Source organism: Centroberyx affinis, unplaced genomic scaffold (genome assembly GCF_046629955.1).
Source record: "Centroberyx affinis isolate AG114_WGS23_722 - 3 ecotype Tasmania unplaced genomic scaffold, CSIRO-AGI_Caff_v1 ptg000112l_1, whole genome shotgun sequence".
Taxonomy (NCBI): domain Eukaryota; kingdom Metazoa; phylum Chordata; class Actinopteri; order Beryciformes; family Berycidae; genus Centroberyx; species Centroberyx affinis.
In genome coordinates, this window is record NW_027278814.1 from 891888 (window position 1) to 917085 (window position 25198).

The 25198-nt window shown below is 42.5% G+C and overlaps 2 protein-coding genes across 2 annotated transcripts; both read right to left on the reverse strand.

Annotated features, from left to right (window-relative positions):
• Positions 1-3283: 3283 nt before the first annotated feature.
• LOC139650658 (fibronectin type III domain-containing protein 7-like) lies at positions 3284-10485 on the reverse strand. Its single transcript, XM_071527399.1, has 14 exons — positions 10429-10485; positions 9900-9918; positions 9326-9583; positions 8907-9170; positions 7866-8123; positions 7300-7560; positions 6956-7210; positions 6550-6807; positions 6071-6328; positions 5064-5318; positions 4560-4826; positions 4370-4399; positions 4219-4255; positions 3284-3487 (listed from the first exon to the last, which is right to left on the reverse strand). Exons 1-13 carry the CDS (start codon positions 10483-10485, stop codon positions 4224-4226), a joined length of 2472 nt encoding a protein of 823 aa, XP_071383500.1. The 3' UTR covers positions 3284-3487; positions 4219-4223.
• A 4709-nt stretch (positions 10486-15194) lies between these two features.
• LOC139650481 (serine-rich adhesin for platelets-like) lies at positions 15195-25168 on the reverse strand. Its single transcript, XM_071527167.1, has 20 exons — positions 24964-25168; positions 23415-24652; positions 23173-23247; positions 22903-23011; positions 22043-22188; positions 21897-21956; positions 21584-21717; positions 21311-21485; positions 20741-20925; positions 20032-20202; positions 19497-19647; positions 19170-19264; positions 18680-18885; positions 18434-18548; positions 17913-18046; positions 17216-17365; positions 16931-17074; positions 16100-16214; positions 15776-15944; positions 15195-15370 (listed from the first exon to the last, which is right to left on the reverse strand). Exons 1-20 carry the CDS (start codon positions 25166-25168, stop codon positions 15200-15202), a joined length of 3948 nt encoding a protein of 1315 aa, XP_071383268.1. The 3' UTR covers positions 15195-15199.
• Positions 25169-25198: the final 30 nt, after the last annotated feature.

Here is a 25198-nt window from a genome sequence, read left to right on the forward strand (position 1 = left end):
TTGCTGACACCAAAATAGCCACTAATATGATACTTTGGCTTAGACCTTTTTCCAGTATATAACTTCATCAGTACTATTTCCTAGAATGGACGAAATTGATCCTCCTTCATAAGAATTTAGTTCATCAGATATTTGGTTGTAATCCTTTGTTTTGATTTGAATTCCTATGACAACTCTGAAAATATCACTGAGCCTTTGAGCCTTGCTTACCATCATTTACACATCATTTCATTGAACATACTAGTTAATAACACATCAAGGCTTCATTTTTTCTGATGACATCACTCACAGAATAATTTCACACTCCAAAAAATCGGAATAACTCGTACACCAAAGTTTTGCTCATTTTTCATGTCTTCTAAATTTGTTGATGTAGTATTATGCTCCAGGAGAAGACATTACAGAGAGTTTGGTATCCTTGTGTTATAGAAGTAGGATCAAATACAGTATGATCAGACAGAATCCTATCAAAATCTGAGACAGGTGGAGAAAACAGTCAACAGAAGTTTTGAGGATATTTTTGTTGTGGTGAAACAGTGACAGTCGATGGGCTATTGGCCACAGGAAGGACTGAAAGATGGCAAGTAAGACGTGTCTTTCTAGATATTTGTGTATTTCATCTAATCTTGATTGTCAGTCTTTGTTGTAAGATAATGTGGGATTAAGAGGGCATAGAAGCAACCATGTATTATGTGAAAGTGAATATGCCACTTGAATGAAAAAGCTGAAACATAAACCATGCTACACTGCTGTTTAGACAATCAACCGAAAAGTTTTCCAAACTGTGACTGGGGCCACGCTGCTGTGTCTTGAGGAGGGATACATGCTTTACAACTGTCTCTTTGTCTTTCATTTGCTTCATCTGTGTCTCCTCCAAGGACTGGCCTGCTGCTGCTCAGTCCACTAAAAATATCACTGGTTTCATAATAATACATAATGCAATCTACATAATAATAATAATACAGTCTATAATCCTACTGACGCATTTGGACACATTTGATCTCCCTTATGACATCTGAAACACTGTAAAAGCCCAGGGAAAAAAAGTTTTATTTCTTATTTCCTCATTCTCTTTGACATGTAATACTTTATAATCAAATGTCATTAATTGAAGGCATTTGATTCCCTTTTAGGATAAATCAAAGCCAATTAGTACTGCTTTGTGACTCAGGATATTGTAGTGAAACTCCACACCGTAACGAAACTGATCATTTTATTACCAGCGAAAATGAATGGCTACAGGTGGTTCCTGTTCACGATATGTACAGTATCCCAATCATACCCACTGTATTCCGACATAGGTGTTATGTAAGTGAATGTGATAGCCTGTTGCGTGTAGTGGTGTGTAAAGGCTGTGACAAAGCAAGGGCTTGACAAAAGGCCCACACCTCAGCCTCCTGTCTTAGCCCCTGGCTGTTTGTGTTTGTCTCTAAGCTATATGAGGTATAGCAGTATGTCCCATTGTGAAAGGCCTGAGCTGTGGCATGCAAATCATCACAGTGAAATGCATCCTCCTGGGTGTCAAGTAGCTTGTGGCCGCCACATGCGGGACCCAAACGTTCCTGAGTGCATCATGTTCTGTGCGTTCAGACTGGTAGTTGTTTGTTGGTGGTGCACCTGTGGGATTATTGGCCACCACGCTTGTTTCCCACGTGAGTTTATGTTTTATGCAGATAATCAGAATCTGAATCAGAATCAGAACTTTCTTTGTATAGCATTTTATTTTCAAAAACACAGATTGCAAAGTGGTTTACAATCAGACAAATAAAGGACACAAAAACAAGGTTACACAAGCAAAGAAGAGGACAGACCATGGTTAGGATAGGGTTATCCAACAAACCAATATAGTGGAACAATACTGGAAAGAGAGACATTATTACATAAAAGCACATCTGTAGAAGAAGGTCTGAAGAAGTGATTTAAAAGACAAGACTGATTTTGACAGTTTGACAGTGAAGGCCACCATCTCCTTTCGTCTTTAGTCTACATTTATGAATCAACTTTTTTTTTTTTTTTATGTTGTATGTCTATTGTGTATGTATGTTTTTGCTTCTTAAAACCCAATAAAAACATTTGAATATATAAGATTCATATGACGAATAAAAGAAAAAAAAGGGAAAAAAAGGAACGAGCAGACCCTGGGGCTGTGCTCAGACTCATGAAGGGTTAAAAGGTGGGAGATTACGAATTCCCTCCTATTTGGAGCTATTATAGTGTGCAAAATACCCGAAGAAAAGGATTATGATTTTGAATTAAACCGATTAAAGCAGTCAAATCATCATCAAAATCAAGTCAAAAATTGTTAATCATTATTTTACATTAATCATTATTTCGCATGAATCATTAATGAGTAGCCAGTATTTCTCATGGCGTTCTAGCAGTGTCTCTTATGAAGCTTCTGAATGGCCCATAATAGCCAATCAATCAACTGGCCAACTGATCACCCAATCTTGAAATGTATGATGCAAGTAAGCTAAGGCAGAAATTTGGTTCAGTTATACTACATTTAAGTTCAGCCCAACAGTATGTATTATAGTAGTATTGTATTTAAAATAGTTCTACTGTATGAGAAGACCTTTTATATGATGCATCTCTTATATTTCCTCTTAAAGTAACCATTGAATGTGCCTCATGTATGTAACTCCCATACCAGAACAAAAACATGGAAGACTATCTCCGCTACATAAAGACCATGCAAGATGATTGACACCACACAGAGTTGTATTGCAACAGGGATGTGCTTTATTGTTGTCATCAGTCAGCTAGGAGACATGAACGCAATGAATGCAGAGCTAACATTGAATCCAACTCCAGCAATCTGATCATCCATGTAGGACTTGCCATGCATGACTCCAGGCAAACATGATGGATACCCGCTGCTCCACTTTTACAGTAACCTACTTCCAGCTTCACGACCACCTTCACAACCTGAGACATGTCCAACAGCAACCCCATGGAGGTTTCCTACGTGGAGAAATCCTAAGGCTTTTCTTTGATATTCTTTTGTATGAATGATTATTGCCAGAATAATTTTGTGTGGGATTTTACTGTATAGTTTCTATATCTGCTTTTTCCCCCATTTTTACTAGATATTCTTCCATTACATGATGGGGTTATTTCAAATCTTAGTCTCATTCTGATAAGGAAACTGTAATGATTAAACATGAGTAGTTACAATGAACAATAAATTGTAATATAATACAACTTTGTTGTATTGTTTTTCAGATACATTGGATACAGTGGGCCTACATTATTATTTATTTTTTTCCCCACAAGTCCTCTTTAGTTTTCTTCTTTAGTTTTCTGTTTCATAGTTTTCACTTTTTTCGTATCATATTAATTTAGCAGAAACAGTTTGTCACATTGTATACAGTTTGCCATGCAAACAGCAGTAATAACAAAACAGGTATTTCTAAACAAAAGAGTGATATTTCATCTGGGCACATGGTATCTTCACAGTTGCCGTTGACGTGTAAGGCAACTTTCCCTGTAAGGCAAAAGAGACAAGAGAGAGATCATCATCTTGGACTTGATGGAATAACCTGTATCTCAGGTTCAGTATCGCTTCAGTATATTCAGTGGTTGTTCTGCACAAAAGAAAATCATAATATTTGTGAAACTGTATATGCATAAAACAGAATTCATAAGCTTTGTCAGACTGAGTCATCATGAGTCATTAAATACATCTATCCTCTTACAGGTTGGGTGCTCAACAATTACGGCAACCCGTGTCAGACACAATAAGATGCCTCATGTCTGTGTCACGCTTCTGCAGCACCCTTTCCATCTTCATTCACCCTTGTCACGTTCCCGCCATTCTTCCTTCCACGTTTCATAGACGCAGGCAGGACAGATATGTGTCCCAGCGGTCCCACAGGTAAACAAAGAGATAGAGATCGGCCTCACCTGTGCTCATCTATACTCTCTCCCTGTTGTTCTACCCAAGCATTCACACCTATTGTTCCCAACGCACTACAGGCACAGTCAGTTTATGGATGCGTATGATGCTGTCACAAGATACCCTTCAAGCCGTGAAGTAACACAATGGACGGGTCTTATGAAAGCAGCTTTCATCAAATTCTTTCACAGCTTTACAGTCAGCGCCGCGATGTAAAGGAGAGTGCAATGCCAGTCTCAGCTTGTTACATAATAGATTTGTCTGTTTTTTTTTTGGACACAATGTTCTTATCTGGAGTTGCCGTTGAACAAATAACTTACCATGTTTAATCCACACTTCGCTTTCCCCGATAGATCACTGATGAAAGATGAGATGAGTTAATTACTTAATTAGAGTCAAACTAGCAAAATACAAAACGTGAATTAAAAGGAGATTTAAGAGGAGATTCATTCATTACAACAGGATACTTACCCATACCAACGCTATTCCCTGAGCAGGACACTGTGAATATGACAAGAAGAAGAGAGATTACACAGCAATTACCACAAATCCCTATATTACACACACACAATAACAGATTAGACACACAAATTTGAATGCGCTATCTATTTCAATCATTTCAGAAGCTGAGTATACACACTCCACCCCCTTCATGACTTACCGGAGTACATCCTACGTGGACAGAAGCTAATTTTGCCCCCGTCCTGTCCCACTGGTGCCACCACCACTGTGTAGACATCCCCGCACATGATGTCCTGGACGTCACAGGAGTTGCTGCCGGCAGCCGGGACGCAGGTATAGTTGGAGGCCGTCCCGTACATGTCCACTATGTGGTTCTGGGTCTGAGGGGGGCCTGAGGAGCGCCAGTACACCCTTAGGGAGTTGTTGGCCATCCGATAGAGCTTGACACTTGTCGGACAGCAAGGACCTACAAGTGGGTGATTGGAGAGGAGAGGAAAAGTAGGGTCAGGTGGTAGGTTGAGTGTGATGTTTGTGTCATGGGTGCTGTGTTCAAATTAAGGGCAATGGGAGGAAGGAAAAATTCTGTGTCCCCTATCCCATGTCAGTAAAAAATAAAGAAAAATGTGGTGTGTCCAAACTTTTGACTGGTAGTGTATGTGTGTGTGTATATATTACACGTGCGTATGTATATGCTTGTCCTCACTGGATGAGAATCCATGGTAGCTGCACTGTGACTTGTGTCCTGTGCTGCTGATGGCTTCCAAGTTCACACTGTAGTTGGTGCCACAGGTGATGCATCCCATTACGCAGTTCGTGTCCAGAGTGTGGCACTTGGCGTGCCCCCGTGTGGATGTCAGGCCTGTGATGTAGGAGCGAGCCCCGCGGCCAGCTGACCAGGTCACGTTGGACATCGCCTGGGTGACCTGCTCCACGTTCAGAGACGTGGGACAGCAAGGACCTTAGGGAGCAGAATACAGTACAGTAGAGTCAACAGTGGAGTGAATGGCTGCTTGATATGGACAAATGATCATACATAATTTTGAATGATACTGCACCTGCAATATACATTTGTAGGGGCTCTTTAAAACACTTCAAGTTAGCTCAGCAATGGTACATTATGGGAATATAGCCCATTAGGGTGATCATGGGTTATATTGTGTTATATATGATTTTATATGATACGGTCCATTTTGTAGCCTTAGCGACACACAGTGTTTTTCCACTGGACCCTATAAGTCTCACTGGCTACGTTTACATGCATGGAAACTTCCATTCTAAACCCAGTTACTCAAGTAATCCAGGTTTGGGTTGATGCATGTAAACATCATAACTCAATTAGAATAACCCAGTTGAGCTCATATTCTGATTATGACAGACATGTTAAATCACTTGGCTTACTCCTATATTAAACGGCAACATGCAGTATTTATTATTGCTTTTGGGATCATCATTTCTTCCCCCTGTATTAGAAGTAACCTCAGTCAAATAGGGAGGGAGTAGCTGGCAGCCTCATGTTTCATACTAATGCCATTTTATCTGTCGACGGGACACCTCAAGTGGACAGGAATATCCATTGATACACCATAGAGTTGTTAGGTGCCATATACATAAGCTTCAGTAATTTCCTCACACAAATAAATGATATGATGAAACAGTCACATTATCAAATGATAACCAGCCCCACAGTCTTGTTGATGGCCTGCACAGTACCTGTTTCTAAAGGCATATTGTAGCTGGGTAGACTTCGCCCTACGGCTGTGCTGGCGACTGCCATGACCTCATAGGTTGTTCCGCAGGGCAGCTGCGTGAGCTCACAGGAGCTGGACTGCGTGTGGCAAGTGTGTGTGTCGGTGCGTCCGACGGCGGTGATGGTGTAATTTGTGTTGGGGGTGTTGGGGGTGTTGAAGAGGACTCTGACTGAAGAGGAGCTGGTCTGCGTCACATTCAGGACCTCCGGTGCGCACGGCGCTGCAGCAGGACAGAAAATGGAGTTGTCATACCAGAGACAGATGCAGCATCACAAATTATGTTAATGTATATTGTGGTATGTCTTACCTGTTTGATATGGAGAGTCCATCAGCATGTCTGACAGAATCACATGTCTCTCTCTTTTATGTGTGTGTATGTGTATTTGTGATGGGAGATACCTGTCTGCATCTACCATTACTGTTGTCTGGTCAAGATGTTACCTGTCTCATGTGCGTTTGATCTGCAGGTGCGGTTGCAGCCCCGTAACTCGCTGCAAGGTGTGACCACCACAGAATAGACTGTGTTACACCTCAGGTCTGACAGCGCGCACACCGGGGCCGTGTCATTACAGTGGATGACATCATTAGTCTGCGCTGCTGTTGTCTCATATAGCTCCGCCCCTCGGACCGGCGACCATGTAATCTCTAGGGTCTCTGTGGAAACCAGCTGTATGGAAACATCCTCTGGACAACAAGGAACTGAGAGGATGAGGTGAGAAGAATAATTGACATTGGTTAGAAATATTACATCCAGGTTAGGTGATTGACAATTGACTTGATCTGTGTGTATGTGTGTGTGTGTGTGTGTGTGTGTGTGTGTCTGTGTGCATCCGCATGGCGATCATACTGGTGGTGTAGTTGCGGACTTGTCCTTGAGTGCTGGGGCCGGCCTGGTTGTAGGGGAAGACAGTGGTGAGATAGGTGTAGCCACACATGCAATGGAAGTGGCAGGTGGTGTTAGTGGTGTTACAGTGCTCCTCGGCCCCGTCGTCCCTCTTGATGAAGGCCACGTAGTAATCCACCAGCCGCTCCTCACTCCACCTCACCCTGCAGCTGCCTGCCTCGTGCTCCTCCACCCAGATCCTCTCTGGGGGACATGGGCCTGGCAGAGAGAGAGAGAGATGGAGAGAGGGAGGTTCAGAAACAACAGTAATGGCATGCGTGCCCGTGTGTTTTGTGCAATATACCCACGTGTAATGTAGTCTGCTGAATCCGAGGGGCTGCTGGGTCCAGCTCTGTTTGAGGCAGTGACAATGACAGAGTGGTTCTGGCCACAGACCGTAGGGGCAATGATACAGGAAATCCTGTCTCCTCTCTCTGAGGTGCAGTTTTGGCCACTACTGCTCCAAGCTGTGTACACATCAGCTCCCTGGACTTCGTCCCAGTACACGGTGAGGTCTGGATTCCGACCTGGCTTCCCCTCCACATGGACATTATCTGGCCTTGGTGGACCTGGAGAGTCAAAGACGAGAGGGAAGGTGTAAGGGGGTTCGACCTTATGAATGTTACTACCAACTGCTCAAAGGGGATTGTGAATAATAAGCGATAATTTGTGATAACACTGTCAGTCTGGAGTACATCCTACATCCAGATAGCGAAGTAGTTAAGGTGGCTGTATTGACTCATGCTGACCACTAGGTGGAAAAGAGCTTGGGATAAAATGTGTTAACCATATTTGGGTAAAAAGATCCCAACAGTCAGGTAACGGAACCCAAATCTTTTGTCATCATCCTAACTCTTGCCATCGCCATGCTTACGTGTAATCTGGGAGGCGGTGACGTCGTCTCCAGGGCGTCCGTCAGAGTCCCAGGCCGTGATCTTGATGGAGTAGACAGTCCCCGGCTCCAGGCTATCAAAGGTCACTGTGGTCCTGCTGGTGTTCCTTTCTATGCGGGTGTCTGAGCCCTGCTGGATGATGCTGAGGCTGTAGCGGACGGCGTGCTCCACCGGAGACCAGGTCACTACGATGGTGTCATTGGCTGGAGAGGAGGTGCTCAACACAGGACCCCCCACCACTATGGACAGGGACGCAGGATAGAGAGTAATGAAATGATCAATCAATATGCAGCTGATTGATGTGGTGGCATTAGGGGGGGGTGATGGAATGTGAAATTTTCAACATGGAAAAATAGACAGATCCCATCCTTGCATCCACCACCCAAAAAAATAAAACTTTTTTGAAAGAGGTGTGAAATGGAACCGATTTCCCTGTGATTATGTTACATTCAGTTCTCCTTCGGGAGGGGAGACAACCTAGTTCTCATGGTTTTCCTTTTCATATTCTGAGAATGATAAAGCGCAGGATGGATACAGTTTCCACCCTGCTGTGGTTGTTGCATAGAGTAGGGACACTGTGACAATGGGCCAGTGAAATGACACGCCGTTATGGCCGGTGGAGCAAGATAGCAAGCTATTGTCCTGCAGGAACAACAGACAGGCTGCGTTTCACTCTTCATAAACTGATTACCATCTTAAGTAAACAGCTTTTAATTTGCTGTGTCTGGACGAGTGAAAGTGGAGGGAGAGGATCATTGTGTGGTCTATTCTTCCACATCCCAGACTGTTAGCATTATTGCTGTTTCCATAGTAAGCAGCACCCACAAATGGGTCATCTACACCTACACCTTATGTTCAATAGGTGCAGGGAAGTTGCTATATCAGTTTTGTTAGACTTGGCTAAGGAGATCTTGAATCATTTTTTGAATCTATCACCAAAAGCCTAAAAGATGGCTCCATTTGAAATGTCACAGTTTGAATCTAGGTATTATCGACTCTAATATCAATACGATCACCCATACCTGTCCTGGCTTTGAAGGGGTACGAGGGCTGGCTCCGCCCCCCAGTGTTGACAGACATGACACTGAGGCTGTACTCTGTGTAGGGCTGGAGCTCCAGGACTGTGCCCGGCGAGCCGCTCACCGCGGTCTCCGAGAAGAAATCCCCGCTCACCGACTCTGCCCTCAGGATGTAGCCGGTTGCCCCGGAAACCTCGGTGAACTCCACAGTGATGCTGTTGCTCTGCTTGGAGTAGGCCTGCACAGGGACTGCGGGTACCTCAGGAGCTGTGGAGAGGAGGACAGTCCCACAGATAGAAACACAAATCAAGGTTATTTTATCACATATTAGTTTCAACCCAGTAAATAAATGGAGAACCACAATTTCACCACCAGGAGTCAAAGCTTCATCCTTAATCATGATTTTGCTGTTGTGAACTGACCTGTTATCTCCTCGGTCGCTCCACTACTGAGGACATTGAGGGCATTGTCCATGGCCTGTACCTGCATGGCATACAGTGTGTTTGGGGAGAGGGAGTTGACTGAGCCCATCACTGAGCTGCCACTGAACTGAGAGAAGACAGATGACCCGGGAGAGTTCCTCGGTGTTGCCGTGATCCTGTAGAAGCTGGCACCGCTGAACTTGCTCCAACGCACCGTCATACTCTTAGATGTCACCGTATACACAGACACAGTGATGTCTAGAAGAGAAATAGAAGAAATACATGTTAGGAAATATTTATAGACAGGTGGTATTACAGCAGACAAACAAAACATATTTTAAGCATTCTAGGTAAAAAGTACAAATGTAAGTAATGAAATATGCATGTTGGAGTAGGTTTCAGAGTGGGTGCCTTCATTTACTTTTCAAAATATGAATAATCTTATTTAGGACTTTCAAGGTCATATCTGGATATAATCTAAAGGTAGCTTGTATTTCAAACAAAGGCACACATTATTTCAGTTTGGGGCCATCATACAGTGACTTGAGGCAAATGTCAAAAGAAGCTCATTTACCAGTTTGAGCCGCACATATCTGAAAATGAAATAAAAAAAGATGGTTAATCAACGAATGGAAAGAGGAAATTACTTGATGAAAAACGACAGGACATACAGTATTTTCATTCCAAGGGTAGCAAGCTATTGGTATTTCACATTATATCCTGAGGCAAATTATCCCCTGTATCATGTTCTCGGAGCATGAGAGGCAGCAGGCTGCACATTACGTTCACTCAACACAGATTTCAGGACTGGTCAGTGCAGGTATTTCTTTCAGGTCGGAATGAATTTGTCTATTGAGCTAAGGTTGGGCATGCCACACGTACTTGTTGAAAGCAGTGACACTCAAAAGAGCCTGTGTTCATACGTTTCAAAAGTCCTCCCTCTATACACTAGTCTTTTTCTGTACATATAAAATTTGAACAATACAAATGATACAAAATATGCAAACTATTGTACATTGATTTGGTAAAAACGTTCTTAGTAGTGTGTTCTTTTTAAAAGATTTGAGACAAAATTAGCGTATAATGAGAAAATGATACCTTACCTCTGTTAAACTCAGTAAAAGCAAAAGTTTTAGCATCTTTAAATCTGTTGCTCCCATGACTTCAGTGATTTTCTGGTGAGTCACTGCCTGCAGGCTAGATGTGTGATGCTACTTCTGAATGTCTTCAGGGTAGCAGCTCAACTTAAATTTGACTTTTTTTTTTTTCTCTCAGATAAACCGACAGGTCCTTTATTGTTTCAGCGAATACCAAAGAGCCCAGAGGCTGTAACTCCTCCCCTGGGGGGTGCTTAGGTGGCCTATCAGAGTGAGAGGAGGAAACTCACCTGTTAGATGAGGATGCAGACAGACACACTTCTGTCTGTCTAAGCCTATTAACCTTTTGTTTTCACAACCATAAACCCTTAAAATGTACAGTCAAATTGGCCTAATATTGTTAGGGTTAGGGTTAGGGTTAGGTTTAGTCTAAGTCTTGATCGTTGTATTTCCACCAAAGAAACTACACGAACATCTCAGCTGAGAAATGTGCAGCGTCACCACTTACATAAAACATTACCTGATACAAGTGATGACCTATTTCTGTGCCTGTTGTGTCTGGAAGGCACCTTTTATGGGCTGTCAAAGGTTTTGTTCAGTTGATATTTGATTTCTCCTGGTTGAAACGCCAATGATATCTTGTGATAGATGAGACCATTTTTGATCAATTAGTCACTTTCCCCTCAATCTGTCATTGCTTAAACAATCACAAGGAGATATCAGGTCACCAGCAACACCTTGAGAATTGTATAAATATAGATATTGTGTATGCAACTGATAGTGTATCATTAGCAGTTGATGACAGTTGCTTATGAGCTCTAGGATTAGCACAATACAACATTATATTTACCCTGAGAAATTTATCCACTAAGCCAATTGAGGCCAATCCTCACTTTCACCACAACACATTAGCATGGAATTACAAATAAAAACCAACAGTAGCATAGAAATTACATTATATGAATTATAAAACATGTGTCCTTATGGGTAGTTATGTAAGCTTATTTGTTTGGTAGGTTGGGATAACTGTAACCCTATATGCTATACTACAGGGAACTTTACCGTACTCCATGATGTGCAGTACAGCGCAAATTGTTTCAGTAAAACTGACAAAGGTGTCGCTCTATCCATGTTGTTGTTGAATAGAAAGGTTGGAATAATAGCCTTCTATTCCCAGGTGGCTGAGTGTCTGCTACAGGTCTTTATTATAAAGACGGGATGGGAGAATCCCTAAGGACCAGATTTGGGCAAATCTCCTTTGTGAATAAAGGCCAAAAGGAGAAAACTGATCGAATTCACACAGCTTCACACTACCAACATAATCCCTGCTTTCTATCATCAAAGAGCACTATAGCACAAAGCAAATGTCAAATTCACCAAATTCACCAGTCAGACTCTTTTGTGTACAGATATTGGTGCACATAAATATGTAATAGACAATGCCAAAGATTGTTTTGATTTCCAAAACTGCTATTCACCATTAGAAACTCTAAGACACTCTTGAGAAAGAATGCTTTATAACACCAAGATGTTCATACAGCTTAGAGGATCCTTATTCTTTAAGGATTCACCATGGTAACATGTGCTATAATGCATTTATAAGGCATTATAGATCTCATTATAAATGTTTAGAATTATGCATGACACCATATTTTTGGTATCATGCATAATGGTTTATTATGTATTATAAGTTGTAACATAATGTATTATAAGGTCAGGGTCCATAACACTTTATAACACCAATGCCAAAGTGACTACAGTGTATGAAAGAAGAAACTGAGTCCTGGGTTGCATAGCGCATTACAGGCTTAGGGGGGAAATTACCTCAACCACTTCTAAACACTAATGGATACTAAGCATATAAATCCACCTACGCAAGCTCACAATAGATGGATACCAAAACGAAAGACATGAAATCAATAGATCCCGTTCCCCTCTTTATCATATCAAAAGTTGTGTTTTAAGCATGCTATGGATCAAGGGCTGACTTTTTCTCATCTTGATTTCTGATCCAGCTTTTAGTAGAAGAAGTCAACGGGTTGCAGAGTCATGCTCTCCCTAGTTAAGAAATATGCAGGGTGAGAGAACTGTAGAAAGGCCTTTTTTATTCCATGGTGATCTGAAGTCATTCATACTTTGGCCTTTTCTCATTTAGATTACTGGAACTCTCCTGACAACTTGTACAAAATGCTACAGTTAAGATTTGTCTGTATTTGAGGTGTTACCCGTTTTATTTACCTGTTCTATTTTAGTATGCCTACGTTTTGAGTTTGGAATAGATTTTTTAAGATGTTATACATTATTTATATGAGACAGCTGAGTCTGAAATTTAGGTAAGGGAAAATAAGATAAATTTCACTCAAATTGCAAGTCCTTGTTCCACCATATATCAGGAATGATTCTTTAGACAGTAATCTCACTTTTGTAAACTTTATTTTTTATTCATGTTAAGCACTTTGTAATAGTTTTAAAAGTGCCAGGCTCCATAAACATTATTGTTTTCTCATTATTGATAACCGTAATTGAAGACATGGCAGTCAATTGAGATCAGTCGAGACCATCACTGAGGAGTGCTACACCAGTGGTTTCCCATGTTTCTTTGTCTCTGCACCTGTTAGCTGTTTAATGGGTGGGCCCTCCTCCGACTTTTGTAGTCATTGTTACGGCTGTTGGGAAAAGCATTGGCACCTCCTCTTACACCAGTACTTTCTTTTTTATCTGGACATCAAAGGTGATGGGTCCCATGAGGAAAACAGCAGATCAGACTTCAACATACTGTTTGCACATTCATGCACACAAACACACACACACACACACAATGGAAGATGACCAATTGACGTAATATTTACATCCCAAAGTGGCGATTGGGATGCGTGTTTCATGCCTGTGCAGTGTGCAGTATCAGTGTACTTCACTGGCTACAAATAATTTGCAAATAGGTGTGAGCTGCATCTACCTACAAGTACAGTAGGGTTGCACAGTTATGGCTAAAATGATAATCCTGATTATTTTGCCATTATTATTATTATTGTCATCATGATTATTAATCACGATTGTTAGTGTTGATGATTTGAGGAACACAGTTATTTCACTACACTTTTTGTCAACACCTTAGCTATTCAACTACAGTGGACATTCTAGATTAAATCAATTCTTTCCATAATCCCAATATTCTACAGTCATTAATAAACTACTAAAATAGTCTTATTAAATGTGATTAATTTTGCAGTTAGCTAGTAGATAGAGTCACCTAACTGTCAGACCTCACATGGTGGAACTTCAGAAATCAGGTAATAGTGTTTGGTGACGATGACTGTGATGAACTGGGTTTGTGTGTGTGATGCTGTGACTGTGTGTGAGAGGGTTGAGGAGCCATGGTAGTCTCACTGTGACTTGTGTCCTGTCCTGCTGATGGCCTAGAGGTTAGTGAATTCTGAGGAACAGATGAGGTTATCTGTTCCTCCAACAACCAGAGGGGACGGTTCAGGAATGTTGTTTGGACACATCTCATTTCCTGATACCCCAGTAGAACAACAGGAGAACTCGATACCCCACAACAAGACCTGAATACAGTGAGTCACCAGCGGGCTATTACAGGGACAGGGACAGCACCACAAAGGCATCCAACAGAAACTCAATAAGAGATTTTGTTACTAGTACCCACAGGCCAGCAGGGCTGGGCATAGAGGCGTCAAATGAGCAAATTAGCTAAGAGGACAAAAGTTGATACTCATTCTTAGTGAGGACCGAAAGGGATTTTCCTGAAATGTAATATTGCCAATCTGACCTAGTTTCAATTTAATTTAACTTAATCTCCTTTGCCCTGTGTTTGCTTGTGTGTGTTGGATAGCAGGTGGGTGGGTAGCAGTAGGGTCAGATGACACAAGTGTATGGATTTTGGGCATTATGGGTGTGGAAAACTGTCCCGACCTAAAGGTCACAGCTGGATGACAGTGTAGTGCTGGTGCCCCCTATTGAGTTTTCTTTTTGAAAACACTATTTAAATTTGTCACACTCACAATAAATTGTTATGTATACAACATAATTAGAGTTTCATCAGATGTCAGTTATTGTCCACTTCCAATATGATGGACATAGTGCAGTTGATTTGATTGCATATTTACTGTATAATTTATGAATACTACACTGGTTGTGTATGGCTAATGTAACATTTTGATTGTATTTCACACAAGTATGGACCAATGAATATGTATTATTATTAGTAGTAGTTTATTATTATTAGCAGTAGTAGTAGTTGTATTATCAGCATCATTCTGGGTTTCAGTGGAGCGCCCCAGTCTTTAAATGCTGTTTCAGAGGCTTTTATACCCTGCCAAGAATAAAATTGTTTGGGAAAATCTGAATGTTTTCCCTTTTTGGGGATTTTTTTTTTTTTGGCATGAAAGGTAGGATAGAGTATGAGCACAACATATTGTCAGTTTCAATCCAAAAATACTGATATCGGCCTTCAAAAATCCATATTGGTCAAACTTCAATTTTCAATTTCAAAATTTTATTTTTACAATATAATTTCAGGCTTCTCTAATTATTGTAAACATACAGCACTGTACAAAAGGAAAACAACATTAGATAATAAATAACTTATCACAGATTCCTTTAATGTCTTTGAATAATTCAAATACAAAAAATCCAATCAAAATCAGAGCTATTCTTTTTTCATCCAACAAAGGAATATTCAAGTCAACATAAGGGTCTTTCACGTATCACAGGGACAGCAGGTTGATATCACAGGGTAAACTGATCTGCAGCCCGGGTGTTAGAAGGCATTGTGGTTCCTGCCCCCCAGTGGCTGCATGGTGTGCAGCCTCCTGTAGAGCTGAGCCTTGGCCAGGTCGGCAGACAGGCTCTTGGCCATGCGATCGGTGGTTCTCTTCATGCTGCGGGCCGTCTCAATAGCCAGGTCCAGAGTCCTGTTCATTTCCTCTTCCTGGGGAACAGCGGCAAACTCTCAGTCAAGCTGACCAAGTTCAAAAATATATTTCACCTCAGATGTTCTCAAAACACAGGGATTGCATTTTCAAAAGCTTGTACAGCACTAATCATACATGAAAACATTTTTTACATTCCATTCCATTCTTGGTGTTTCACATTTATTTACATGTATTATAATATGGTCATGCTTCTTGACGTGCTGAGCAAGTTCCTTGACACTAACACCATTCAAAACATGGTATCATTTCAAAAATGTAGAGAGGAAATCAGGTGGTTTATCTTAACAACTGAAAGCTGAGCTTGGAGACGCAATGTTTTCACGTTACAGCAGCAATATTCCCCCGCATGTAAAGGTCAAAATATTCTCCGGAGTTGCATGTGGATGGGTGATACGTCTCACCTTGCTCCCTCTGCGTCTGCTTGCCCTGCTGCCGGTCTTGGACGGGGCTAAGACTGGGGACAGTGTCCGCTGGAAGTACACATTGCTGGGCAGGAGTGCCGTGTCTGACTGGGTGGAACGCTTCCACTGGTGGGACACGGACTGAGGGGGAGGCTCCCTCACTTTATAGCTGTTTTGTGAAGAGTCAGTGTGAGGATAGGTGGCGAGAAACAGTGAGAGATGGTGAAAGAATCAGCCAATTTACTGGAACCATCTAATTTTAATGGCTCTATCAGGGAAACTGCTGATGAATATCTTTGAGTTATGGGTGGGAAATGTGATTACCTTGCAGGCAGACTGCAGGAGGAGCCATAGTTGACCTGGAGGAGGGGCTTATGGAGAGGTGGAGAAGAGAACAGAGACCACCTCTCCTTGGAGTACACACTCTCCATGTCCCCTGCTGACAGTGGACACATAAGGAGCACTACAGTATGAACATTAACACACAATGCTGCCCTACCATTTTGTTTTTAAAGTACAAGCCCCAGGCCAGCAGTTCAGTCTCCCTGCTGCCAAGAAAAACAGGTATAAGGACTCAGGTATATTGCTGCTGCCATAGGCCTCCTAAATGTTGGCAGAGAGAGGAGGAAGGCCGTGATTGTTTGTTGATGATGATGTCATGATGTTGATGATGATGATAATGATTTGCATGCCTGAAGCTCTGTATTGACACCTTGCATTGGTGACTGACTGTTTGTTGTTTGGTGTGCCTGTTCATCTTATGCTTTTTCATGCAATGTTGTTTTTAATTTTAGCTGGAAACCAATTTGTCTATTGGGGACAGATAGAGCTGAAAGTTGAAACGTGAACTTCATCACTCACAATCAACCCAAAATGTTGTAGCTGTGTTGCCATGTTGTAAACATCTACTGAGAGACAGTTGCTGACTCTGTGGTCTGTGGGCGGCACTGCTGTAAGAAATCCCCTGGTTCCCTCTCTTTAAAATGGACTTGGTCAAACCAGAGGTTTTCACTGAGCAGATTTCCTCTGACCCCAAAGGAGAATCAGACCCATACTGTCCAGTGACTGTTTCTGTACTTTGGAAATGCACCAACTTTTAAGCAATTCGATCTTCAGTAATAATATATATTGAGGATAGAGTGACAGAGAACTGACCTCTGCTGGAGTGCTGTTTGCCCTGAGGTTTCCGTGGCACCGCAGATCCAGAGCAGAGACTGCCGCTGCCTCTCCTGCTCCCTACAGGCGCACTGTGGAACTGCAGCATCACCTCAGAGTCGGCTGTGTCACTACTATCTGTGCCTGGGGAGCAAATTATCAAAACCATAAGGGATGATAGAAGAAATATCTGGACACACACAGACATACAGATGTAGAGACACACTCAGAGGCAGACAGGGAGTGATATACAGACTTGCATGTTAGTGCATGGTGGTGCTGCACCTTTGCTTTTGCTGGGGTCCATGTCTGAAGAGATCCAGTCCTCTATCTTCACCAGACTGGAGCTGGGGTCGCTCCTATTCTGTATCTCCAACCTGCTACCGGGTGGCTTCCACACACTAGAGGTTATAATAATTAGGGTTATTATAATGACTATGGTTTGACCGATATAGGGTTAGGGTTAGGTTTGTTTTTTTTACCAATTGTTCTTAGACTGAATTTGAGATTAGTTAGATATTTTGTGCTGATATTCATTGTCTTTAAATATGACAAATTAAATTCTCAATTTACAAGCATTCAGTGTTTCCCTGATAATTTCATTCTTGTCAAGGTGCAAAGCCTCTTAACCAGCATTTAGACACCATGGGACCCTACAACTGACCCCAAAATGTATTTTAAGTGAGTTGACTCACACCTATTCAGTGGTAGGGGAGACTCTGGGATAAATCAGGACTTTAAATGAAGAATTCATTCATAAAAAGCATAACTGAACAATTAAATTAATAAATACAATGTGCAAAGAAAATAAAATTCCATTCTAGGTTTTACAGACTGTTGTTATGTATCTGTGGTTAAGATGGAACCTGTTATCCTGCTGTTATCAAATATTGAAAAAGCCAATGTCAGCCCGATATATCGGCACACCAATACCTGTTGCAGGGTGGTTTGTGGTGGGTCCTTGGTCTGGTTTTAGACCTACGGTCCTGACGGTCCTGTCTGTATTTGGAGGTGAGGTAGTCCATCCTCTGTGCTAGATGAGGCAGCTGGACTAGGCCGTCCTCCAGGTCCTTCTTCAGCCTGGAAACCTCTGACTGCAGGGCCAGGATTGCCTCACTGGACCACATGCATGAACACACACAGGGAGAGAGATGGAGATGTTCACTGACATATATAAGTAACTAGGGGAATAAAAGATTTAAAATATTGTTTCATTTGGGTGAAACAAACAATTTGATATTTCAATTTTCACCACTTATGGCCAAATCAGTGAGCTGTCAACCCCTCAACTATGGTTGCTTCTCAGTAGTGATTTTATTCGCTAACCTTTGTTTACTTTCAGATTTCAGTAAAAATAACACATATTGAATATATATTTTATATATAGATAAGCATAAAATAAAAGTGTACCAAAGCAAAACATTACACTAAGAATACCGTGTCTACATACAGACACAGATGAGATGACCTACAGACAGAGCTACCAGCGTGTTGTACACTGACCTATTACAAGAGCAGGAGTACAGATGGCTGTCTCTCTGCACTGTATCCATGGTGATGCTGAGGATGGGTTCAGACAGGTGTTGATGAAGATGGGTAGGCAGGTTGGGGTCAGATTCTGTTGGACCAGCAGTAGAGAAGTACGCTTTCAATCACTTCAGTCATAACCAGATGAAACAAAACAAGAAGAAAACTTCCTTATTGGGATTAAAAAATGACATTTTGATCACAGGACAGGCGCTCCCACACCCTGCAGCCTGACTGGTGGCTCCTTGGTGGTGCTCTCCACCCACCGCTCCACCGCAGCACCTGCACCACAGGACTGTGTCTGGACAGATGAGTGGGGGCTGGCCCTCCGCTGGCCTGTCAGGGTGGCTGAGTGAATGGCTGTCTGCAGGTTGGAGCAGGAGCCCTCGCTGTCTGAGCCACTTAACCCATCGTTCTGGAGCTGCACACTGTAGATGGGAAAATTAAACTTCAGTGATATAACGCGTTACCGATACCAAGACAATCCTGTGTGACACAATATAACAGGATACAATATGATTTATCAGTCACTGTGGGTCAGTTCAGGATTAGCAGGGTACTTTGAGGATAAACACAGACAGGCAACCTAGACAGTATAACAGTGAGTAGTTACTACATGAACTCATGTATTTGCTTAAATACTGATATGTGGAGAACAATAATTCTACAAGCACTTTAACTTTTATTGTTGTTGGTTTTATGGTTTTTGTACCTTTCTGTGAGCAGTTTTGGGTGGAATGGACTTGTAGCTGGTTGACTCAAGTAAGAGCTCCCAAATCCACTGTCTGTCTCTGGGCTCACAATCCTCTGCAAGAGCACAACAACATCAGTTACAGTGGAGCCACCTATACAGTCTACACACTAACTTATAAAACAGCAGCTTTGAAACACTGCTGCATAACGAAGATCAAATGACAAGAGACTGAGGGGGTCCAATTAAGAAAAATAGGCTGTGCAAATGCAACCTTAATTCTTTTAACATAACTTCCACCATAGACTAAGATAGAGTCTATCAAACCAGCTTTTAGTTGCCACTGACCTGTGATATGGATGAGCTGTTGAGAGCAGACTCTGAGAGGCTTTGGGTTTTCAAAGCATCAGAGGAACAGGAGACTTCCACAGCCCGACTCACACTAGCACCCAGATCACATTCACTCTCCGGGGTCAGCACACTGTCCTGGGTGCCAATACTGCAGCAACAACAACAAACCAGACATGAAGTAATAGTTAGTGAAAAAAGTTATTGCAGAGGCATCTTTCAGTTCCTGGAGGGAAGATGAGGAGAGTTAGGGAAGGGTTAGGGTTTTGTTTGAAGAATGGCAAGTTGTATTTTAACAACATAACATGAGAAGCATTGATCAAGCTCAATCCTCTTGGTAGATCCCTCCTATTTCTACATTGCAGCACACATTCATAGTAGCTCACTTACACTGTGGCAGGATTACAAGACGGATTACTTGTATGAGCCATGCATTATTTAATAGTGATCCAGTATAGAGAAACCAGAACAGACAGTGAGTCATGGTTAGCTATTCTATACGATGCCATGTACCCTCCAATATCACAACACCGACCTTTCGGGCGTCCACTGTCTGAGTCTTGAAGACGAGTTTGTTTCGCTCAGATATGCTAAGATGTTATCACGACCGATCCCCTCTGAGGTGATGGAGCTCCCGTCTTCTTCCTCGCCCTCCTCATCCTCAGCGGTCGTGATGTCCAGTCCCTCCACAGAGCCTTGTGAGCTCCTGAAGAGGGACAGAGAGGAACACTAAAACACTCTGTTCCCTCTGCCCTGTGGAACCTAACACCACTGTGCCTGAAACACTATCCGCCCCATAGGAAGGCCGAGAACGTGCCGCTATTTGAGCACAAGCACACACACACACAAACAAACCGCTCAAAACATCAACAGCCAGATAATGACAGTAAAACAGTTACAATAGTGGTATATTCACATCATCTGTATAAACGTTAGGGCAAGTGTGGGTCCAAATTATCCACAGTTAGATAGTTCAATTAATATTTCTGTATAGAATAAACATTGGTACCTATAAACCTACATTATTCACAGTTAGAACAGTGTTTCACTCAGTTGTTCTATTTGTATTATCCCAAAAAATTGATTTGAACCTAAAGGCCTACATTATTCACAAGAATATACGACAAGACTGAACTGAGACCATTCTCTGAAAATGAATTCAGAGCCTTAAACTACTTAATGCAGCAAAACTGTACTGTGCAGTGAAAAAAGAAGGATCATAGGATTTTTTTTCATTTAAGTACCGTGGATGGCAGCTGCTATGTCCAATGTTATTCAGTAGAGAGTCAATGGTCATGAGCTCACTGCTTTGCTCTAATCCTCCATCATCATGGACCTCACTGGCCTCTTCCTCCTCTCCCTTCTCCTCCTTTTCCTCTTTCCCTCTCCCCATCTCATAACCCACAGTGGAAAGACCTGCACTTGGGCCCTGCAACATGAGACCCAGTCAGATAATTTGCGGTTAGTATAATCTTACACACACTCACACATACACTTAGCGTCTCCTCCAGGAGGGCATGGTAAAAATAAGGTTCCTCTCTTCGACGCAGAGCAGTAATAGGGGGTAATAGGGGTAATGGGGGTAAGGGGTAATAGGCTTGCAAATACACAAAATACACAGTCATGTTGAAGTTAAAGCCATAAATTTTGCAGAAAAATGTAGTTCAGACAGTGGAGTGAGTCATTTAGGGAGTTGAGGAGTGGGGCGGGGCTGCAATAGACATGTTGTAGTGATTAAAGGAGAGGGAGAGACAGAGTGAGAGGGAAACGAGTGAGAGAGAGAGTGTCAGTGAGTGAATGGGTGGGTGAGTTACCTCCTGCTGGGATGGTGGAGGTGAGGGGGTGGACTTCACACTCAGTGACTCTGGCGTGGGTGTGGGAGTGGAGGATGAGTGGGGTGGGGAGAGTTGCTCACACACGTTCCTGTCTATCATCTCCTTTATGTCCTCCAGGTGCATACCTATCCTGAATATGTCTCCCTCCACCAGCCTATGCACACACACATGTGAATGGATGTGTAAACGTACGTGCGCGTATATGACACATGCACACTCGTACGACAGCCTCTACGCAATCTGAGCTCTGACCTGTCGGGGTCAAAGGTCCCTGTGTTCCTGGACAGGCCCATGTAGTTCTGCATCTCCAAAGCTCTGTGCTCTTCTTTCTTACTGATGTATTTCCTCTCCAGCTGGTCCTGAGCCTCCATCATGCTCCTCAACATCTGATGCAGAACACATTTTATATACACACACACACACACACACACACGCCCACAAGTAAAAACAGATTAATTACATTTCTCCTAAATACTACAATGTACTGGGGAGGCATATTATACAATCCAGATGTTCTGTATCTCCATGTCCAGTGCATTGCATATAGGAAATAAACAGTGCTTACCATTTGCAGTTCTGCAGTGCTGACTGACATACTGCTTATACTCAGTTTGAATTCATCCACCTGAACAGAAGATGTTAACAGATGGTTTTAGACTTCTGTAAATTTAATGGTAGCTTACTAATATTTTGACACGTCTTCAATGTTACCTTCTGCATGAACTGACTGATGATGTCTGTTAGCTCAGCGGTCATCTTTTCCCCATCGCTGGGATCCTGCTCATCAAGCTGGCTGGAGGAAGCTGTGTTCAGCTCCTTAGTGCTGCTCTGGGGGGCTGGTTCCTCTAAGAACCTCCCTGAAGTCCAAAGACATGCAGGTCAGGGGAATTGAAGACTCTAAATTGCCCATAGAGGTCAGTGTGTTTGTGTGGTATTGTATATGATGTAGTACATATTGTAGTATATGACATAGTATATGATGTGTAGTATGTATATGGTGTAGTAAACAATGTATATGAAGTATGTATATGACCTAGTATAGGATGATGTGTATACAGTATATGTATATGTATGGTATATGATGGTATGTAAAGGCCTTTGAGACGTGACTGTGATAAAGGGCTATATAAATAAACAAGACTAGATTAGACTAGACTGAAAACATATAAAAAATGGAGACATGACAATATATAAGTGGATGCTGCTAATCTGTCTTGTGAATGATTAAAAATTGCACATAATGCCATAACTGATGACTTTCCAGTGTGAAAAAGTATAGCATAATGAAAAGTGACTTTGTATAATTACAGGAAAACAATTTTTATGAGATGTGTTTTTGAAAGATGTTATAAAACGCACATAAAATGATGTCAGATGGTTTAGTGTGTCATCTTCTTCCAAAGCCACTTATGTGAAGTGCTCCAAAAGCAAAGATGTTTGTGTAACTAGACTTGTGTCATCTGACCTCATTTGTCTCTATGGAAACCGGTTGCACTTGAATGGGTAATTTGTTGTTAGCAAAGTAAAGTGTCACCCTGTCATAATATCAGATGTCAGACACAGAGACTTACCTGATGGAGGAGGGGGAGGAGCAAATGATCCAAAATGGCTCTCCTCAACTAAGTTATCCTGATGATCATCACAGTCTAAATCAAGTAGCAGTTCTGACGGGGCCTCAGCCTGTTAAACGAGATTCATAACATTGAATAAATAAATAAATAAATAAATAAACAAATAAATAAATAACTTTGTAATTTGGCCAGCCACGTAGGAACTCATTTCAAATTTTTGAGTTCCTACTTGGTTTAGGTCAGAAAATCGAGAAACAACGTCTTACTTACTTTGGTTCCTAGTCTCATTTGATCAATAAGATTCTCTGCTTCAGCATATTTGGTTAGCAATTTATCATATTCAGCCTAGGAGAAGGATGAGGAATGAGACAAACATTAAAATACAGTAGGCCTATGCCTAAGACAAGAATGTCCTCATTACTTTGTTGCTGTACTAGGAAATGGAAGCAAATAGGTCATAGGTACTGATGCTATAATCACAGCGTAAAGAGCAAATCTTCAAAGTTTGCCACCTGTAGGTGATGCACCAGGGCTGGGGCAGTCTGCTTGTCCTGGTCTTTGAAGACATAGGGCTTCTCTGATGGCTGGACTGAATCCTCCAGTACTCTGCTGATCACCTCTAGAATGCCTGGAGAAGACTGGGCTCTGTGCATGGTGCTGGGGGACTGAGCAATGGGCCTGGCTGGACCACTAGGAGATTTAGGGATTTTTACCTTGGGGGCAACCTTGGAGAAGTCAGGGAGAGGGTAATGGACTTGGCCCTGGCCATACTTCATCTCACTGAAGGACCTGGTACGCACCAGTGAGACTCTCTGAGCCTGAGCATCTTCTTTGGCCTTTTCCTGCTCCAGTAAATCTAGAGCAGTGCTTTCCCCACTGTCCTGTTTAGAGTCTGTACTCTTTGATGTGATGCAGTCAGTAGCAGTGGAGGTGACATTATTAGATTTTGTTTCAGCTTCCTCTTCCAGACTTGCTGATATTTCTGAAGCAGTGTTACTCTTTTCATCGGTCCTGCTCCCATATTCCTGACTCTGATTATTCTCACTGTCACCAGCGTGGCTCCCAGTGCCGCTACTATCATTCCTAGGCATTTCTGTGCAGCTGAGTCTTGGAGCCCAGCTCACTAGAGTGTCATCCATGCTCTCCAGGAGCGACATCTCCGGCAGGGTCTCTGCTTCGATCAGCCTACCTGAGCACAGCAGCTCTTCCTGGGAGAAGTGTCGCAGCAACAACTGGTTAATGTCTGGCTGTCTGGCTTCATCAACAGGACTTTTGCATAGAGGGGCTCCCTCACTTGGATTGGAGGCATGAATAAAGCAGTCTTGTTTAGTGTTGACTTCCTCTAGAGACCTAGATGCTGGTTTCATAGCATTACTCTCTACAGAAGCCAAATCTTCTATGATATTATTATCTCTGTCTACTGTTGTTGATTCAGGGCCTTCGGGGCTTCCATGAAGAGTTTCCCCTCCATCAGAGCTCATGTTCCCTTCAGAGCCGGCTGTGTGGTTAAAGTAGCGGCTGCCTAGGTCACCATCATAGGGCAGGTCTTCTTGGTCTTCGTCACTGGTGTTTTGCCCTGGGTCCTCGTACCCCTGGGTTAGGGGTGGCTCCTTGTGCACGGTGTTTGGTCTCTGGGGAGACACTCGCACTATGCTGCTCTTGGTCTTGCCCTCCACCACCCTCTCACTCTGACTGCTGACACTACTGCAGTCTGAGGATGTGTCATCCAAGGCTGACAGCTCCGCGCTCCCTGCAAATGACAAAACATTGAAGCAATATAACTGCCTAACTGAAGTGTCACATAGCTGCCTTTAAACATTCTATTGTTTGATTCTGTGTCCTTTCCCACCCCAGCCTGCCATCACCACTAATAACTGATGAAAACACTGTACATTGCTTAAATGTCAACCGTAAACTGTGTTACATCTGTGTTATAACATTGCATAGAATTATTCAGGCCACATGAGGTATATTTCAGCATAGATACAGCAAGTCAGTCAAAAAACAAAACAACTAAATGTTCAACAGACAAATAGGAATGGTGATGACTTTAGGACTTACCACTGAGATGGATACTAGCCTCTGAGGCAGTGGACTCTGCCTGGGAGAGATGCACAGCAAAAGAACTCTCCAGATCACTGAGGTGGAGACTTTCATCCTCACTCAGGTCCACAAAGATGCTCTGCTGGATGCACTTTTCCCACAGCACCGCAGACCTGTCCCGTCCCGCAACATCATCGTCCGATTCCTCTGGATCTCCCTCCATGGACACTTTCTCTCTGACAGACAATGCGTG

What these genes read in the sequence shown, in the direction of transcription:
- LOC139650658 (XM_071527399.1), bottom strand. Translation starts at nt 10,485, where the DNA reads ATGGGAGCAACAGATTTAAAGATGCTAAAACTTTTGCTTTTACTGAGT. An exon ending in AGTCCGCAACTACACCACCA is followed by an intron (nt 6,808 to 6,955) that starts GTATGATCGCCA and finishes TCATCCTCTCAG; the next exon opens with TTCCTTGTTGTCCAGAGGAT. An exon ending in CAATATGCCTTTAGAAACAG is followed by an intron (nt 5,319 to 6,070) that starts GTACTGTGCAGG and finishes CTGCTCCCTAAG; the next exon opens with GTCCTTGCTGTCCCACGTCT.
- LOC139650481 (XM_071527167.1), bottom strand. Translation starts at nt 25,168, where the DNA reads ATGGAGGGAGATCCAGAGGAATCGGACGATGATGTTGCGGGACGGGAC. An exon ending in TCCTCCCCCTCCTCCATCAG is followed by an intron (nt 22,189 to 22,902) that starts GTAAGTCTCTGT and finishes TTTGGACTTCAG; the next exon opens with GGAGGTTCTTAGAGGAACCA. An exon ending in TACTCCTGCTCTTGTAATAG is followed by an intron (nt 18,047 to 18,433) that starts GTCAGTGTACAA and finishes CATGTGGTCCAG; the next exon opens with TGAGGCAATCCTGGCCCTGC.